The 20,021-nt window shown below is 37.4% G+C and overlaps 3 protein-coding genes across 3 annotated transcripts in view; 1 reads left to right on the top strand and 2 right to left on the bottom strand.

The window, feature by feature from the left end:
• Positions 1-14,458, top strand: part of LOC114526808 (neurogenic locus notch homolog protein 1-like) — a 38,716-nt gene extending 24,258 nt beyond the window's left edge. The window contains exon 22 of the mRNA XM_028548329.1: positions 13,307-14,458. The gene's annotated coding sequence lies outside the window, so the exon portion shown is untranslated. The remainder of the gene's footprint in view (positions 1-13,306) is intronic.
• Positions 137-759, bottom strand: LOC114526826 (leucine-rich repeat extensin-like protein 5). Its single transcript, XM_028548352.1, is given in 2 exon segments — positions 137-556; positions 559-759. Coding segments are annotated over 2 exon segments (621 nt in total).
• Positions 790-3,468, bottom strand: LOC114526813 (high mobility group nucleosome-binding domain-containing protein 5-like). The gene is made up of 3 exons (XM_028548333.1): positions 2,122-3,468; positions 1,884-1,991; positions 790-1,638 (listed from the first exon to the last, which is right to left on the bottom strand). Exons 1-3 carry the CDS (start codon positions 3,365-3,367, stop codon positions 1,529-1,531), a joined length of 1,464 nt encoding a protein of 487 aa, XP_028404134.1. The 5' UTR covers positions 3,368-3,468; the 3' UTR covers positions 790-1,528.
• Positions 14,459-20,021: the final 5,563 nt, after the last annotated feature.

The following is a 20,021-nucleotide window of genomic DNA, read 5'->3' as shown; positions in this document are numbered from 1 at the left end:
TTTCCTTAGTTTGTTAAAAGGGTGAGGGAGGTGGAGAGATGATGAGAAGGGGAGGGAGTGTGTCATAGAGGTTTGGGAGGAAGAGTGCATGGGAAGTGTGTCAAAGAGGGGAGTGGAGCTGTGTGGAAAGAGTAGGTCAAAACGGTAAGGGATGAGCAGGGAGTGGGGTTCCGAGGGAGAGTGGGGTGTGTGGAAAGAGGGGGTTCCGAGGGAGAGTGGGGTGAGTGGAAAGAGGGGGCTCCGAGGGAGAGTGGGGTGTGGAAAGAGGGGTTCTGAGTGAGAGTGGGGTGTGTGGAAAGAGGGGGTTCCGAGGGAGAGTGGGGTGTGTGGAAAGAGGGGGTTCCGAGGGAGAGTGGGGTGTGTGGAAAGAGGGGGTTCCGAGGGAGAGTGGGGTGTGTGGAAAGAGGGGGTTCCGAGGGAGAGTGGGGTGTGTGGAAAGAGGGGGTTCCGAGGGAGAGTGGGGTGTGTGGAAAGAGGGGGTTCCGAGGGAGAGTGGGGTGTGTGGAAAGAGGGGGTTCCGAGGGAGAGTGGGGTGTGTGGAAAGAGGGGGTTCCGAGGGAGAGTGGGGTGAGTGGAAAGAGGGGGTTCCGAGGGAGAGTGGGGTGTGGAAAGAGGGGGTTCTGAGTGAGAGTGGGGTGTGTGGAAAGAGGGGGTTCCGAGGGAGAGTGGGGTGTGTGGAATGAGGGGGTTCCGAGGGAGAGTGGGGTGTGTGTTTAAGGGAGATTTGTCTAACCAAGATAGACATTCAGATTCTGCCATAGGTACACCAGTTTTAAAAAAATTGCAATCATTTATTTAATTCAACAAGTTCTTTACAGCAGAATTTTATTTAGTATGGGTGCAATTGTTGTGTTCCTAAAGCGTCTGCGCCTAACCTTGTGCAATTTGCAAGCAGATGACTGTATATAAACCACAGGATGACATCACAACTTTGACCAGATATATTTAATTGAATCAGCTAAAATATTTTCAAAATTATACCCGCACATGTAGTCCACGTGCACAGCAGATTCTTTTCAAGACGAGCAAGGTCTTCTAGCTGCGAATAATCTAACTCGTACGTTTTTCGACAAGAATTGAACCGCAAAGAGTCTCGTTCTTATCGCAGGCATATCATGGCTGCCCTCACTGACCTGTATATTAATTAGTTCATCTGGACAGAGTATCTGCGCAGTAACGACGAATTTAGGTCTCATGCGCACGCGGGAAAACAAACACACAAAGTGCTAAATTAATGCGATTCTCTGAGACGTATATTCGTCATCTCTCATGCCGAGACATTTTGGCCTCGCGCACGCAGTCCAGTTAAAGTAATATACTATTGTAAACAGGTCAGTGACTGCTACCAAACTTTTAAAGATCAAGATTTGCCTGGGCACGATTAAAATTCTCTTTATAAAAGGTCAAAATTTGTTTCCTGCACGCGTGTTGATTTTTCAACTTAAATACCTATAAGAATAGTTCGCGGTAGTTCACCTAAGAAACGAAATTGTTTTTAAACTGTTGCAGGCATAATTAACTTCGTAGTTCAACATTCTTCACAGCTTTTCATGCAATTCTCTCTCATCCATTCTGGATTGCTTTTACATTCTCCTGTACTCGCCCACTCTGGGCATTTTACATCATTGTCGCTGCATCCTAGGAGAAAGTATTGAAATATAAACTGAAATATTGGAGTACTCTTGGTTGAAAATGTGGTGGAATGAATCAATCAACCTGTATAGACTAAATTTTGTTCTTTTACTAAAAGAATATAGAACTTATTATCTTTACTTTTCACATCTTTCGTAACCATGCACTTTGTAGCTGTGGTATTGTACTTGCTAACTTGCCTGCATCAAAATTCACTCTAAAATGCTTACAGAAATCACATTGAAACTTACCACAAACGTCACAACTCTTCTTGCAATTCACTTCCATCCAGCCAGGATTTTTCTTACACTCTCCAACCTGAGCCCAAGCTTTGCAGTTTTTGTTCAAATCTTTGCAATCTAAATTTCAAAATAATAAAAAAACTGTGGAGAATATTGAAAGAATATGTTATCATAGTTTTGAAATTTGAATCACTCTAAAGAACACTCTAAAGGTCTCCTATCATAAGATGACCCAATTTCACCCTACCTTTTCGTCCATAATCCCCTCTCAGTCCTCGTCGTATTTTTGCCGGACTCTGATCAATGGGTGGTCCTTCTGGCTCGTTAATCGGCTCGTATGGTTCTTCTTTCAGTTTCTTCTCTTCCGCAAATTTCTTCGCTTGCTCTAACAACTGCTTTTTCTTCATTTCAACTTTCTCAGCTTCTCTTGCTTCTTCCAATTCAGCCAAACTGTCACCAACATTGATAGTCTCTTCTTCCACAACTTCGCCACCATCCTCTACACCCATTTCACCCTTTTCCTCCCTCTGTTCCTCTTCATTCACTTGTTCAGAAACGTTCGGCTCCGTCTCTTCCAAATTCTCATCATTCACTCCTTCGTCACCCATTCCTCTTTCATTCACAAACTCGTTTTCTTCTTCACCCGTTTCTTCGGTCACAGGCTCTGTCTCGCTTTCAGGCTCAGCCTCATTTCCAGGCTCAGCCTCGTTTCCAGGCTCCGCCTCGTATCCAGGCTCAGCCTCGTTTCCAGGCTCAGCCTCGTTTCCAGGCTCAGCCTTGTTTCCAGGCTCTTGCTCGACAGTTTCCTCGACGACAGGTTCCTCGACCGTTTCAACCTGTTCTTCTCTAACAGGTTCATCCATTTCCACAACCGGTTTGTCTTCTTCTTCAACTGGGATTTCCGGTTGGCCCTCAACCGGTTCATCGCTGCCAATCTGCTCATCCACGCTCTCCTCTTGTTTCGTCTCCTCGTTGGCAGCGCCGCTGTCCTTGCTAGCCGTGGTCTCGTCCATTTGCGATTCCTTTACTTCGGGGTTTTCGCTTGCGGCGTCTGACACAGCTTCACGAGCTTCGTTCTCTTCCTGAGATTCCTCATTTCGGGCAACATAATCATCCCTGGCTTCGCTACGCTCTGAATCCTCGTTTCTATCCTCGGTTTGTTTTGCTGACGTGTCTCTATCGTTCTCCAAAACACTCTCGTCTCCTCGCGATTCACTGCTTTGTTTACCAGCCGTCTTTCGTTTCGTATTTCCCTCGTTGTTCTCACTCTCCGAATGCTTCTTCTCTGAGTATTTCGACTTTGCATGGTCGTGCGAATCTGCCGAATCAATACCCCGAACCTTAGCGACAAACTCCTGACCAGCTTCAGTCTCAAACAAAACAACAGCGACCGCACAACAGCCAACTATTAACGCGATAGAGTAGAACACGATACGACCCATACTGCTGGACGGTTTTCCCTTCTTTGTTGTTGTACGAGGCTTATTTTTCATCGGTAAAAGACGCGTCGCTTTAGCGAAGATGCGCTCACACAATGGACGAGTATTGTAAAAGGGACGCGTGAGAAGAAAGGGTTATTGAGTACGGATAAGTGTTATTAAATCCTGCTGTGATACAGGGCTAGACACGGGTCATATTTCATTAAGGCGTGAGTTAACACACGGCAGTTGACTGAGTTGAGGACTTTGTATGAACGCACTATTTCAAGGCAATATATGCCTAATATTAGCGATTATACACTGATTTCGAACTCATAAATCTTACTATGCCTATGCACTTGCCATTTGTGTAAAATGTTTAAACTCACCTGCGTATAAACAACATATAAACTACATGCGAATAATGAGTAATCTCTTCTGATATACAATACTATAGCTAGCCTGGACTGGACTGGACTGAATCAATGTGAGAGCTTTCAACATATTTTATTTAATAACGCCAGCAAGAGATTGAATATCGCATTAGTGAAGACTTCAATTTCCTTGTATCATACAAATCATATCTTTGTTATTGAAGCATATTCACAACTAGCAAATATCGCTCACAAACTTAGCAAAGATTCGCCGTTGCAAATTATTGCAGGCTATGGAATTGTATATGCATAAACCATAAAGTGCTTTTCAAAACAGGCACATCGATGAAAAAATAGATGTCTCAGAATTAATGATGTCCAGCGATTTTTGCTGGTTTTTACAAATTTAATTATTTAGTGTTCCTGTATTAAATCATGTCTTTGTTTGAATATTTCCTACAGTGGGTGATATCGATCGATGCACAACGATATAATTGCAGGAAATCGTCACGCAAAGGTATATGTTCAGACCTGTATCATTTTAAAATATTTTCAGATAAAATACTATATATAGGAACGAATGATTCTACATGCAGTTAGTGGTGTCGAAGGCCTGGTTAAGTGAGCGCTGACCTGGGGCTGGGATTAGATATAAATTTAATCGTTTATAATCATTTGGACGACGCTTAGATTTGCTGACAACTGTGTGATGTTCTGCACGCTTACTAGAGCATTTAATCTCTTTATGATGCAAGCAATAAATAAGATGCATGCAAGGCGTTTAATTAAACTCATATTTAAAGTTCCTAAAACTATTTAAAATCTCACTTTATAAAGATACTTTTTATATGCATATCAAGTTGCCCAATACAGGAACATTAACCCAAAAATAAATACATGTATTGCCTAAAAATGTATTGCCTAGGAATAAATATTTCCTAATGTAATTTTCCCTAGTGTTTTTGTTTCCAAAACATGCCTACGTAAAAACCCTTCCCATGGTGAGTGTCGTTTGGGTGTAATTGCAGGAAATTTCAACTCATACAACTGAAACGGTCTTAATCGGATACGTTGAACGAAGGTATAGCTACATTTTTATATTTTTTTCATCGAAATAGCAAAAGGAAGAAAGCTGTAAAACCCGTGGGGCAAATTTTAAATAGTGCTTTGGCAAAAGGCTTGAATATTCAACGAGGCGTTTCATTTCTATGTTTACGGCACGCAAAAAATCAAAGCAAAAGAAGAGCTCTGAAGATTAGAGTTTAGTGAATATCGTGACAGAAACGGCTACGGCCTGTGGTTTAATGCAGGGAATTTCAACTGGAAGTATCTGAATCAGAAACTTTCTGTATAGTAAAAGACATCGGAAGGGATTGTCACATGCAATAAATTCTTCTTCCGCTGATAATTGATTTAAAAATACAATCCAAACATATTCATTTTAATTCCTAAACCAACCTGGTATTTCAAATTCAAACAGGTTCAAATTTCATGTCATGGGCATATAGGTAGAAATTGCAGCTTCGAAGCTTCTGATAATGATTGTCATGAAAGTCTATGATGTGTGGATTTCCTTCGTTTTTCGTTGTATAGGCTATTATGCAATAGAACTTTTCCAAAAATAGATTCCTATTTCTCGATATAAAAACTATGTTAATTTGCAGTCTATTTTTTGCACACACCGCCAGCACATTCAACAACTCGCGAGCTTTGACTGCATATTTCGTAATTCCTAGTTCCGCAGGAAACAATTCCCATGCAAGCTTGCAATTAACCAACGATACGCCCTAACGCCCTTTGATGAGTCAAAGTTGTGCAAGCCAGGAACACACACACCATATTACAAATATACAGCTTATTATTATAAAATAATTATAAATATTGGCCTATATATATAGCTACGGCATTAAGTGTATGGTATTTTTATTTTGCAAAAGAGTCAGAAATAACTTTTTCAAAGAGTTCAACGGTAGCAATGATAAGTATAGGATATTTTTTCGGTGTTAATTGTTAGGCGCTCTCTTGCTTAGAAATCTGACGCTTACCAATAGCGCTAAAATAGTTTTTTTATCAGGATGTCTTCCATATTTGCAAGAATTAACATTAAAGACTATATTAGCTACTATAACTTTCTCTGTTACCTCCCATTTATTGCTGTGGATGTATCTCAATGCATGCATGGCTATCCTTATCGATCGTTTCGTAACATACACAATAGGAAAACTTTCATTCCCGTTCGTTCCTTTCCAAAAACATAACGCGCATTATAATAATTTGTTGGGAGAATGTTAATGGCAGCATGCAGATATTGACACTGTAATATGCACATGCAGTTCTAACGTAATTCACTGTTGAAAGCCGTCTTTTACAGGGATAAACGTTCGATCAACAAAGATTAAAGATTGCATGGGCGGAAAAGAGTTGTTTCATTGCCTTTGTTTGTCGTATACTAAAGGGCAGTTGAATTTATACTTTATAGAGTTATCATGCATGCACAAAGAGTAATTGTGCTAATAACGTTTTCCCTGCGAAACGAGCGGTTATAAGTGTTTCAGATCTAATACAAATACATGGGGCGTGGTTTTAATTGCTGAAAAATAACGGGCCTGTAATTCGTTAAATTCTAGAGTTTTGGCAACTGAAAATATCTTAAATTGCCGAAAATATATATAAAAACCTGCAAATGAAAACTTTTACGTGTACTGGATCCCAAGATGCTTTTATACGAACTGTTGTGGACGATTCAAATTTACTTCGTTCTACTACTTTCAAACCGTTGACTGACCTTTACCTAGAAATGCACTTTTATATACTTAAGAAGAGTATATATTTATACTTCAAATTCGTATAATCTTTAAAGCTTTTCTCTAATCTTCTAGCTCTCAGGAAATTGTAACCACTTAAAGCTAAAGCCTAATAAAATAGTTCGTTTATATGTTAACCTGAAACTGTCATCACATATCAAGGATCATGCATGCAGCTCATATAACGCGAATATATTTTAGGATGTGTGTGCGTGTTTTTCTTTTCATGTCGTCAACCGTATCAATCCGTTTATTAATAGCCAAAATCTACCGGTACTAGCATATTTGATTCAATTAATATTATACTTATGTTGGTTTGAAACCTCGAATGAAGTTTTTTGACGAAAAACGGATAACTGAATTGCCTAATCCGAGAGATCTTTTTTATGACAATAATAGCCCTCAACCTATTTATAAATTCTTGAAATTGAAATTAAGCCCTAAACCTATTTATAAATTCTACATTTCTTCCCTTTTCACTGATGTCATACACGTGAGGCTTCACAAGCACCGGCTGCATGAAGGCAAGCTCTGAGCAAATTGTCGGTTGGCTGGGTTGGGAAGAAATATATATATATATGCCCACTATAATTAGATAGCGATGATTTTAATATTATGATATAACTTCCGTCTCTATATTCAAACATTAAGAGGAGAATATTTCATGGTCAATATATACCTGGAAATACACCTAATCGAGAAACTTATATATACATGCATTTATTTAAATCGCAGTGCAAAATATTAAACACATATAAGGATTATAAACAAACAATTATATTTGACATCATGATATAAGTGTAATCTCTTTTAAATCGTATACACACCCATATAAAGATCATTATAGTGCCCACGAACTTGAAAATTTAACGGCTCGCGCACACTTATTCATATATGCGTGGGTTAATGGTTTGTGGATGCTGAAAGTGAAAGAACACGTTCTTTTCCCTGTTTCCAAGATTATTTCTTGTTGCACTGACATAACGAAGCATAAAAATGATCATTACAATGGATTTCGACATGTATGAAAAAAGTTATGTAATGATATATGAACTATATAGTTGCCTTGCGCGCTTCAACTTCCTGAACAAACGCTGCAACTTTGTTGGCTTTGACGTTTGTGAGTTTAATTGAATTCACAAGGCATCAATATGACTTGCGTCAGTTTATATTAAGTTCCGCATGCATCAGTGTTTCAGTCTTACTCCCAAACAAAGATTGGTGTTGCTTTTAATTTGATGCAATATAGCTTTAGCGTCCACGTCTATAGTTAACTATATATTAGACCTATATCATAAGAGCAAGGTTGTATATAGCTATTAATATAACAATGACGTTTCGAGCGCTTTCAGATTGGAAGGATATGAATATAGTTACTGTAATACTGATCTTAATTTTTTGCCTTTGCAATGGGCAAATTAAGATAAAAATGAAATAACACGCTTATGTATCTCTCTTGAATGAGTCAACTTGAATATTATGCACTGAATATGTAGTTTACATTTAGTTCGCTTGTTGAATAAAATGATAGACTTGCTTTCTACTTATATATCCACCCATGCAGTCTGTACTTTGTTCTAGAAAAAGTCAGTCTTTAGCAACAGTCAGGGTTGGCATGCATGCAGTTGTTTTCCATGCATAGAATGGCATCTACGCGTTGAACAATCAGAAATTACCTAAAAAGGGGAAAATCACTTCGCGACATTTCAAGGGTTTTCGTCAAGAGAGTTCATAGACCGCCCGGGTCTCGAAACCTTGAGTAGTTTTTTGTCTATTACATAGACATTTGTAAACATACCTACAATATACTATGCTGACGTTTTCCGTTGCCGTTGGCGTTGTATATATACTTTATAATTATTTAGAGTGCATGTTATATATGTCATATATAGCTTATATATTATTATAGAGAATAGCGTAAGAATTCAATTCCAAGCCGTGCTATAATATTGAGGAATATACTGTCTAGGCTTATATGGTTTTGAATCTTAAGGCGTTTTCTTTTATACGGAAAAAACGGTCAGACCGGTCCTGTTGTATTTCGGTACAGACAGATTACTGGTATTTTAGAGTGTTTCAAGATCTCTGCATTCAAGTATATCGTTATTTACATCTGCCTAGCACAGGAAATGCAGTTTCACCCCCATTTTCTTAACGAAATACTCAATTTCAATTTAAAATATGACCGCGGTCGGATCATTTTGGCCGATTAATGTAAAGCGCACTTAGATACAGGTTAGATATATACATAATGAATATAAGTGGATAATATATTTTTTTATTCTAACTTTTATTAGTTGTCAGTGATTGTCCAATGGCACGTATTTCCGTCTATATCAGCGTACAAACAGAATTGCGAAAGGGCGTTTTAAAAAGACTTCATTTGCATCCCCAAACGGATATTCATCCTAAATATCGAATATGGCAACATAGCGCCACAAGAAGGTTCGTTTCGTTAATTGCGATATGTATATAAAATGGCAACCAAGTTTGCTGAATAATTGTGGTTGTATATTTATATACGTCTATTGTTGACTGACATATTGTTGTCTCGCTAACCGTTTTTGGAAACGGCGTTTCGGTTATGTAACCAGCTTTATTTTTGCTTTCTCGAATCCTGGATACCGGTGTCTTAAACCACAAGGCCCGGTAGCGACAATAACGGTTTCAAACTATATTTTATTATCAAAAGGAAATCGAGATGCTCAGAGCCAAAGCAAGATGTTTAGTTTCTGAGTAATTTCATTAAAAAAAACACCTCGCATGTCCCAGAATACTACATTTGCACCATGTTAAGCAAATCATTATGTACGTCGCATTTTGGTCGCGTCGAATGCAATTTAATTTTTCAAAGTTCAAACAATAGATAAGGAGATCGTAAACCTTATTAAGCTTTATGTCATCTCATTATATCTATTGTTTGAATTGCATTCGTCGCGACCAAAATACGACGTATAACCTATATAGACCTTGAAGCAAAGATCATGAATAAAATGCTATACAAGCTAGTATAGATTGTTAAATGAGGTGTTTTCATGAATTTTTTGTTATAAAAGTTGCCTGCAATCTTTTATCATCGTAGGTGTTTTGTTAGGAAAGACTTTTCAACGGAACTCGTGAACTGTATTTGATAAAAGAAGACAAAACTAGAATTTTCTTTCTACTTCAGTTCAATAGAACCAGTCGTAGCAGTTATCGCGAGTCTCGTAGTTTTCCGGAGCCATATTGCATGGTTCTTGCATGCTATATATAGAATGACCACATACATGGATGCATGTAAACCGATTCACTCCTGTGCTTTTTTCTGAGTTCCCTCTCCGTAATATAGATCCTTATTAAAACCACGATAATTCTAGTTGTATGAAGCATATATATGATATACTGCTTTGGATGGATGGCGAGAAATTTAACCGCGCGATAAAATAAACTGCAGCTATAGCAGTAGCTATATAAATAGTATTTTAATAAACTCATACAGTACTAGTTTTTTTAACTAAGCCTAAGGGTCGCGTTTCTGCCAGGAATTTCTCGGTTGTGCCGGATGAGGATTCAGTCCATGCAGCAAACTACCTTGAGATGTTTCGTTACGTGGATAAGTAAATATAGGTTAGAGCTCCGGTCTGAGGTGACAGCGCCTTCAAGCAACTTCGAATAAAATGTGGTAAAATGGCTAGCCATACCTAAAATAGACAAAACACTTCTCGATGTTTCGTTTTGAGCCAGTTTTTGGTGATTTTCACCGGTATTTATTTGCAGTATGCATTGTCATTCAGTTGGTTCGTAAAATCCCACGTCTTAAACGTGATGGATTAGATAGAATATAGAGTTTATATACTGCTCGTGCCAAAAAAACTGACCTTCTCGTTAACTCTTAATTGATGACAGATTTACTAACAGCTATAGTCCCGTATAATAAGAGCTAGGGTTAATGCTAAGTGCTGAAGCCTTTCTATGCTGATATATGATTATTTGATTACATTGACTTTGAAACATGGTAGCAAATACGATTATACATTTAGGGTTGCTTCATGCACATAGATTAATTCTATAACAGTTCAAGAAATACTTAATTACTGCCACTGTCTATATACTTGACCTGCTCTAACATTCCTGCATGCACCAAATGATAGAATCAATATTTCACGACAATTGAAACTGTTTTGGGTTTTTTCTCCCATGCATTGCTGTAGATATATAATAACCGGTTCAGAACCTTAACCTATACAAAGCAACAATATCACATTGGCATAACAAACCTTGCGTGAGAGGTCAAGGAACTTAATCGCTATGATAATATAAAGACATTACTTAATATTTAAATATATATTTGGCTGTAGGATACTTGTGTCCTATGTCAATTTTGAAACCCACGCGATAATATCATTGCGTAAATTCGTGCAAGAGATCGCTGCCATTTACTGAGCGTGGCTAAATCCGTGGGCGGCTCAGCTATCGTGGGCGACGGTCGTTTTAGATTTTGGCAAATCGAATGCATGTGTGTAACACGTCCAAATTTCATAATGAAATTGCTGTACTTGTCGACAGACATTTTAAATGGAAACTTCAAATATGCAGGAGTTTCGTTTTTAAATTTCTTGTGAAAAGTTTTCGGAATGGTTTTCAAAATGGTCGCTCGCGCGCGGAATAAAGAGATTTTGTTGAAGAAATGCATCCTTTTTACGTAGTACACTTCCGAATCACGGACACATCCCAATTCGATTTTCGATCGATTCGTTATAAAAGGCCTCGTGAAAACGACTGAGGCATAAGCATTCGTTCGCTAACTGAGCAACAGTCAGAAAAAATTGAAAAGACTCGTCACCAGAAAGTCTGCGGTAGATATAACTTTGAAAGTTTGTCTACATTTTGAAGAAATTTACAACTCCTTTTTCAAGTCATATTACATCGAGTAAACGACAATGTGTGATATTATAAAAATATTGGTGAGTGTTTCAAATTCATTTCTATATACTACATGAGGTCAATGTTGATATTGCATTGAGGTCAAAATTGTAACCTGTACTATATATTGCTATGACAAGGGAACGGCGTGTCAGCGTCTTCAAACAACTTCGCATCACATGTGGCAAAATTTGTACATTTTTCGTAATTTGTACATGCTGTGGATTTTCAATAAAGGTTACGAAAATCAGATTAAAAGGGAAGGGAAATGCAAGCTGTGCATGACCACGCCTTTTCCCGAATGGGCGCAGCCCAGCAATCTGAATTTCGTTGCAAGGTGTCTAAACTTATATCTTTAAAACATGCATGAGTTATATTTACTATACTATTCACCAGACCACCACGTTTGAGACATCTTTCTCAGGTAGTTCAGACACAAACCACGACAACTTATTGTAGAATACTACCTACACTGGACCACCACGTTTGAGATATCTTTCTCAGGTAGTTCTGACACAAACCACGACAGCTTATTGTAGAATACTCCCTACACTAGACCACCACGTTTGAGATATCTTTCTCAGGTAGTTCTGACACAAACCATGACAGCTTATTGTAGAATACTACCTACACTGGACCACCAGGTTTGAGATATCTTTCTCAGGTAGTTCAGACACAAATCACGACAGCTTCTTGTAAAATACATAGTTCACCAGTGACGTATCCTTGCATGAAAAGTCTGTAAAACGGATGCTATATACGTATATGCATGACCCAGAGACCAGGATGTGGGTTTCAATGGGTGCGATCCCGGACAAATTCAGTGCACGTGCGTTTTAAGACAATTACCTCACTGATCACGAGCATGAGTGGAGTGAATGGTAACTAGGTTGTTTTTGAAATCGATCTTGCTGTGAATTGTTATACTTAAGTAGAAACGTCAAGTGGCGTTACAAAACTTCTTAAACATGCTAATGTCAACCGAATGCTCAGTGCCCTGTTTCAAATCAGCATATCGAAAATTCGCTATGGCTATACAGCCTTTTTTACAGCGAAACATTTTCCTTGAGTCGCGAATAGTTTAATCTACACGACCAAAGATCACTTTGAGCAATTCCTGGGAATATGTTTACGATATTTTATCAAACTTTTTGTTCGACAATAAATAAATATTAGGCTCTAGTTAGGCTCTGTTCTACAATAAATAAATAAATACTAGGTTCTGTGGTTTCATTGAGTAGATTTCTCAAAAATGATAGTTTTCTAAAGCTATATCAATTTCCTTGCACAAAGGTAATTTAACGCCGAGGCGACGAGACTTGTCTGTTTGAATAGCTGGCCTTTGTCGCGTTCAGGAAGCGAGCTAGCTCCACTCGTTCTCGAGTTTGTTCCGCATTTTTTTAAAACACAATCTGATCCTAAATTAATCTAATGTCGTAATTGAGGCTAAATTTATTCGGCCCGTGCGCATAAAACCCGAGTTCGATCCGAGTCTAATTTAATTTGAATCGTTCGTTGTGAAGTAAGTGACGGGTTTAGGTGTATTGTGGTGCATAATTATGGATTTACTTGGTGTAACATTCACGGTAATTCGAACTGATCACTTTTAATTCAATTATAGAGCAATTAATATGATACTATATGGCAATATGTATCTATACAGTTTCAACTTTGCTGTATATTTAGTTCATTAGCAGCTGCTTCTTAATTAAAAGATAATATTCTCTTTTAATTATAAACATTCTGTTTATAGCCTTGGTTGGCGATACTACAATTAATGAGACACTTAATTGCTGAAGCCATTAACCTATATTAGATAATCTAGTATAGGTCAGTGGCAGAAGCACATATGAGCACACTGCGTACCGGCAAAATGAAGAATTTACTCTGTTTTTCATAGTGAAGAATTTAACGTTATAATTCCTTTTTTATAGGCTTTTATACTCTTCCTTTTTATCACCATCTACGTTGAAGGAAAGCCGTGTAATACAGGAGGTAGCCAAAGCAAACGAGGTAACATAACGTACTACAGGAAAAACTTTTTGTTCGTGAAAGATGGCCCGCCAAAGATTCCGAACAAAGCCTCTTCAGGTAACCCGCAATCGGACACCAGCGAATGCCGCTGGAAATGGGTAATGAACACAAACACGACCCGTAAGCCAATCAAGATCGCTGAAGCAAAATGTCTGAATTGCAAATCACCAAGTCAAGCGTTGAAGTGCAAGCCAGTCATGTATAGCCACCATGTTTTAGTTCAACGAGAAAACTGTCGCACAGGAGAGAAGGTTTGGACCTGGAGATTCGTGGAATTAGCCGTTGCGTTTGTCCCTGTGTAATGCAGAAATGGAATATTCTCCTGATGGTCATCATTTTTAAGTTCGTTAATTTTTTATTATTTTGAATAGGTAGAGTTAATAATCATAGGCCCTGTGATTCAGTGTATTAAAACCAGGCACTGACCTATAGGTCACTGCAATCAACTGAACCGTTTTGCAGAAATCACTCCTTTTAACTTAAAGTTGAAAGTTTTTAAAATTCATGAATTTCGTAACTTTTGGTCGATAGACATACTCCTAAATCGCACATAGGAAAATATGGTTGTTCGTCACAGCTATTACGTATTTGTATACAGGTCCAGCTATAAATTCAACAACGGTCAGTTGCCTCGTTTCTAAAACACTGTTCTCGTAGGGAATATGGAGAGATGTCTTGTTTTAAAGACTTGTTGTGTAACAACGTTAAGTAGACTATTAGTAATCCCCTCATTTTACGAGGGCGTGTGTAGGTTAAATTCACCAAAATATATCGAAGAACGGCCTTCAACCATATTTGAAAATACCACAATTTGAAAGTGCATTTCTGAGATTTGCATCAGTTCTAAGAGAATGAACCTCGTTTTTTCTGAGGTACTCGTTAAGACGGTATTCTTTTCGCAACAGGTGATCTAAATATGGGCGGTAAAAGGGTGTGAAATAAAATCCATTTCTCGGTTGAACTAAACTTCAAATGTCTTGAAGTTACCTTGCTTCAGTTTGAAATTTATGTCAGAGCTATATCGTTCTTATAATTGAATGAACGTAATCACAAAATATCTAGACGTTTTATGAAGAAAAAAAAAGATAGAATGGATCAAAAACTACGTAATGGATTTCTCTTTCGACAACTCTTCTAATTTGACTAAAATATGAACGACAGATCACCTGTTATATGTGGTTGTTGGCAAATTCAAATTACTATTTAAGTTACGTGGGCAAACAGCTTATTAAATTTAAGTTTGTTTTCATTTTCGTGACATTTATACCTATTTATCAGTTAATTTCTGTGAAATTATTGAAAGTAATTTACAAACTTGTAAATCTTAGCGGTCGGTAAATTTGTTCAAGCATCGCGAATAGAACTTAGTTTTATCGCATGCATGAATTGAACAATTTTATTCCTGAGAGGATATATTTAAGCAAAGGTGTTTTTAATTATTTTTTTCTATAAATTGCATGGCTATTTAATATTTTATCTTTCTATAATGCAGGCACATTATAGTATTACCATTTGAACTGAATAAAATACTTTTTTATTTGAATTATTCGAACTTTTGAATTTTTAAAACAATTTATCAACCGTCGCGCGTACAATTGTTTGGTGGTATAATAAGTTCAGAGAGAGGTCAGAGGTCTAGACTTGTTTGGCGGTAATATATTGTCGTTGAGAGTTGTCTAGACGTGGTGAACCTTCAACGTAAATAAAGATTGACTGCCATCTTTAATCCACTACCATACTGTTCTTGACAGCAAAGGGAGTACATGCAAGATTTGATTGAGGGAGAAGATATTATTGAAAGACAATATCTTTCATGTTAAATTTAGCGCAGTGGTTTTAAAAGAACGGCGCAATCCTATAGCTCGATTATAACCTTCTCATGCAACTGCTGCGCTGGTCGCTGTTCGCCGTTTATCCATGCATGGAAGTGAATTATTTTCAATGTTCAATTCTGTGCGGTTTTAAAGGACGAGGTAATTCAATATGAATTTTGATTCTATATGCCTTATATGCGCTCAATTTGAATGCCTTAACCTAACTACCATATATATGCTATTTACCATGCATGCAGGGCCAGTTGTATGAAAGCCGGATAGCGCTATCCACCGGATAGTGATTTTGCAACCTTTCTGAAAATGCTTCAAAAGCAATAAAATTTTAGCTTTGGAAGCAAAAATTATTGAAGGGGATTCTCAATTTATTGTCCTGAGCGCGGTCCTATAAACTTTGATAATACTCGCTTTTGGTTCTGTTTCCACTCGCAACAAACACAGTGTGAGTCAATTATATTTATATAACTTTTTATTCCTTAACTTTCCAATAACAGTAATTAACGTCTCTATAAGATTATGACCTTAAGAATATAATGTATCTTTAAACGTTTGACTTATCTCTGTCTAAGCTAGCACAACTCCACAAAGGTCAAAGCCTTGTCTTCAACTTCAACTCCTTTTGTTTAGTACCTCTGCTTTTATACAATATAATATTTAGGCACTGAGGCCTTACGAAGAATGCTATACGCATTTCTCTGCCCGTGGTTAGTTGCGCTCAGACATCATACGCTTGGCTATACACTAAAACTACAAGTCATTTCCCCTACGCAATACAGTGTCAGTGCGTTGTAGCACCTGCATGCATGCTAGCTATTGTTTGTGTTTGGCACCTTGTTACGTGTTTTTGGGATAAGGTATTTGCTTACTCATGCATGTAAGTTTGACCGAAGAGAATGCTGTATCATGGTTGTATTGATATATTATATAAATTGTTATAAGATGATATAGTGATTATACGTACGTAATATTAGGATTACTAAGGTTTAACCAAAGTTTCATCCAACAACGGGCGATTTTAGAGCGATTGAAAAATCCCATATCCGACTTTCATACAACCGGCTCCAAGGGTTGGTTGTATCAAGCCCGTTAAGTTAGCTTAAACGGCGAATAAATTAAAATTAAATAACACTCTTACATCTCTCTTGAATAGTCATTTTTTAAAATAGTCAGTGATTATATTTTTCCACACAAACATCTCACAGTACATCCACTTTGTAACATATAGAATTGCGTTGCATGTTCTTCAAGTTGAATATAAATACAATAGGATTGCTTCGTCCCTTTAAAAACCCTTACAGAATTCAACATGGAAAAGGAAAACTGTTGTCTTTCAGTTACAGCAACTTGCAACTCATGTCAATGCATATAAATTTAGAAATTGCAGCAGTTAAGTAACTAATTGCATGTATGAGAGTTTACTAAGTCTAAAATCTGTCGTCTAATCATGTTTTATTTAAGTTTTGCTAGACAGTAGCCAACGCATTACTTTAGCAAGTAAAACCCGTCATTTGATACCAGTTTTTGTCATTCCCTATTTGACGTTATGCTCGGTATCTTTAAAGGCTAATAAAGCCTCCAAATTTTTCAATAACAAAACTGTTGTATTGCAAAATTTTCTAAAATACATTAAACTTTTGATGTATTCAAAATTTGCAGCCATACATGGTATAGGCACTTTAAGGCTGTTTATATACCAATATTAATTAAAATTAGTATGACTGAGGTATTGATGACGGGTTTTAATTACTTGCTAAACGGTAACGCTTGTCTAGGAAAATTTAAATAAAACATGATTAGACGACAGATTTTAGACTTAGTAAACTCTCCGCAATTAGTTACCGAACTGTTGCAATTTCTAAAGTATAACTTGCATGTTAAGTATATTGCAACCATACTACTATATCTATCCATGCATATATATCTATATTCATATATCTATTCCAAAATGATACAACTCTATCTGGCAAGTTCAATAAAAAGGTTAAAGTAAAGTGCAGCGCATGCAAAAAAGAGGGGGATTTCCTGCAATAAAATATGCCTATTGTTTTATAACATATTCCTTGCCGTTATGTAACGGGGGCTTTCTATAAATATATTTTTATTCATGACAAATAACCTGGCTTTATATAACTATATATATATATATATACATATATATATCGCCAGAAAATAGACAACGCTTATCATTCCCGCCTGATAACTGGAAGACATATTTGGACGATATATTTCAATATATTCAACGTACAGAGATGCGGTTGCTAATTGTGAATTATTTAAAGGTATTTGTATATTTCTTAGCAATTATTCGCACTTTCTGTTTAGTTAATTGCATAATACATTGTGTATAGAAGGATTAATAGCACACTTTAGGCCCCGTTTACAATACAATTAATACACTCAATTTATTGGCACGGCACGGCTAAAATTGGTAGCCGTACTCAATTTTATTAGTGTTCAGGCTACCAAAACAAATGAAATGGGCACGGATGCCCATTTTAGCCGCGCCGTGCCAAAAAATTGAGTAGTGAGTTTGGGAAATGCAACGGCAAAATATATTTACCAAATATTGTGGTATTCAAAAAAAAAATACGGGTAGTATTGACTTGATTTACCTCTTCAAGTTTCCTCTTTCTCTGAAACAGTAATTAACTATATAACCAAGGAGCAGCGTGGCAGCGTCTTCAAACAACTTAGCATCAAATGTGGTATAACAACTGCCTAAATAGACAAAACACTTCTCGACGTTTCGACCTAAGCGCCTCTCGACGTTTCGACCTAAGGGCCAACTCTCCTGACGAAGGCTCTCAGGTCGAAACGTCGAGAAGTGTTTTGTCTATTTAGGCAGTTGTTGTACCTCATTTGATGCTAAGTTATTAACTATTATAAATATGGTCGATCAGCAAAACTGCTTCTAACACTTCAAACAACATCGAACACATCAACTGTTGCCGCGTTGTCATGCACCGTGAAATTGCCAAATTGGTGTAAGTCACGATGCCGTTTCAGCAACTATGCGGCAGTGTGCAACGTTAAAGGCCACGTAGCTTACATTTTCTTTCGTCTTAATAAAGGATCAATGCCATTGTTGACAAGGACGTTGCCGTTGTAATTCCAAAACTCACTAGTGTAGTGTAAACAGGGCTTTAATATGCAAATAATCAGGCCTTTAACAGTTTAATAACGGTGTTTACGGATGTGTAATGTAAACATTTAAATTTCTGCTGTCAGCAGAATAATCACAATATTCTAAATGCAGTTTTGACCCTAGGGGATGAATGTGGGTCAAACAAATGTTTGTGGGGGGGCGGAGGTATTACTTTCGTGACATGCGATTTTTGACCTGCGATTTTTCCATAGCCAAGAATTCATGGACTTAATATTTCCTCTCTTATAGGCTTGTGTACTTTTCCATTTCGTCTCCATCTACGTTGAAGGAAAGCCGTGTAATGCAAGTAGTAGCCACGACAAACGTGATAACTTGAAGTACTCTAGGAATAACTTTTTGTTCGTGAAAGACCGCGCGGCAAAGTTACCGAACAAACCCTCAGGAGTTAGCAAGCAATCGGAAACCAGCGAATGCCCTTGGGAATGGGTAACGAACAGCAACATGACCCGTAAACCAATCAGTATTGCCGTAGCGAATTGTTTGAAATGCAAAAAAGGGAACTGCAAGCCTGTTATGTATAACCACAATGTTTTAGTTCAGCGAGATAAAGTTAACCATCGCATCGGAGTGAAGGTCTGGATCTGGAAACTGGTGGAATTACCTGTTGCATTTGTCCCTATCTAACGAAGAAATGGAATATTCTCCTGTTTAATAAGTTCGTTCATTTTTTAATCACGCCTGGTCGCCTGCTCCAGCTGAAACTTGGATTTACTTGCGCTAGACTTCACCTCACTCAATTCAATTCATAGATTTATTTATTTTCATTATTTTATTCACTTGGATTGAGTTAAACCAATGGCAATGTCATCGTAAGTCACAGTGTCACTGTAGTTAGGAGTTAACTATTCTTTCATTACAACTAGCCCAGAAAAATCTGAAACATGCAAAACGAAGCGGCTCAGGCGAATTTTAGAAGAAGTTAGGGCATATATTAAAAAACTATTTATTGTGCATGTAAAAAATATAGGTCTTATTATATCTTATATTAAACAAATTGAAGTAGATTAATTAAACGAATTTGACCACAAAAATTTGCAGTGTTCAGGATCTTTATTTATTTATGAAATGTTTAAAAACCTGATTTGGTATTGTTTTTACCTCAATTATTTCACCGCGTGGCCATTCGAGGGATTCAGTTACGGGCCTGTTTACATGACGTCCCTCATATCGCGGCTAGCTTGGCTAACTCCAGCAATTTTTATTGGAAATTGCGAATAGACATATATACGTGCAGGAAAAAAGTTTAAAAGCACCACGCTACGAACTTCTATGTAACATTGGAAAGATTAACTGTAGTATAATACAAGGAAATCAGACGGCCATATATCAACTATACTTCAATTAATTTTGGGTTTTCCCCCGATATTTTGCTTTGCATGCTAGCAGTTTTTCTAAATCGGTTATAATCGGGAAACCGATTATATCATACACGGAACTACACGAGGGCTGAAAGATTTTGATATAAGATTGGTCGAAAGCCTCAAAAAAAACCCTCATAGCCAACTGTCCTTGCTTCGAGGACATTAAATTTTCGTATTGTTACTGAAACTAAACATCAATTACTTCAGTTTACTCATGCACTGACTCTCTCCATACAGAAACCAAAATTCAATAATA

Source organism: Dendronephthya gigantea, unplaced genomic scaffold (genome assembly GCF_004324835.1).
Source record: "Dendronephthya gigantea isolate DGI-Jeju-01 unplaced genomic scaffold, DenGig_1.0 000042F, whole genome shotgun sequence".
Taxonomy (NCBI): Eukaryota; Metazoa; Cnidaria; class Anthozoa; order Malacalcyonacea; family Nephtheidae; genus Dendronephthya; species Dendronephthya gigantea.
The sequence above is the reverse complement of the archived record's forward strand: the minus strand, read 5'-3'. Positions and strand labels throughout refer to the sequence as shown.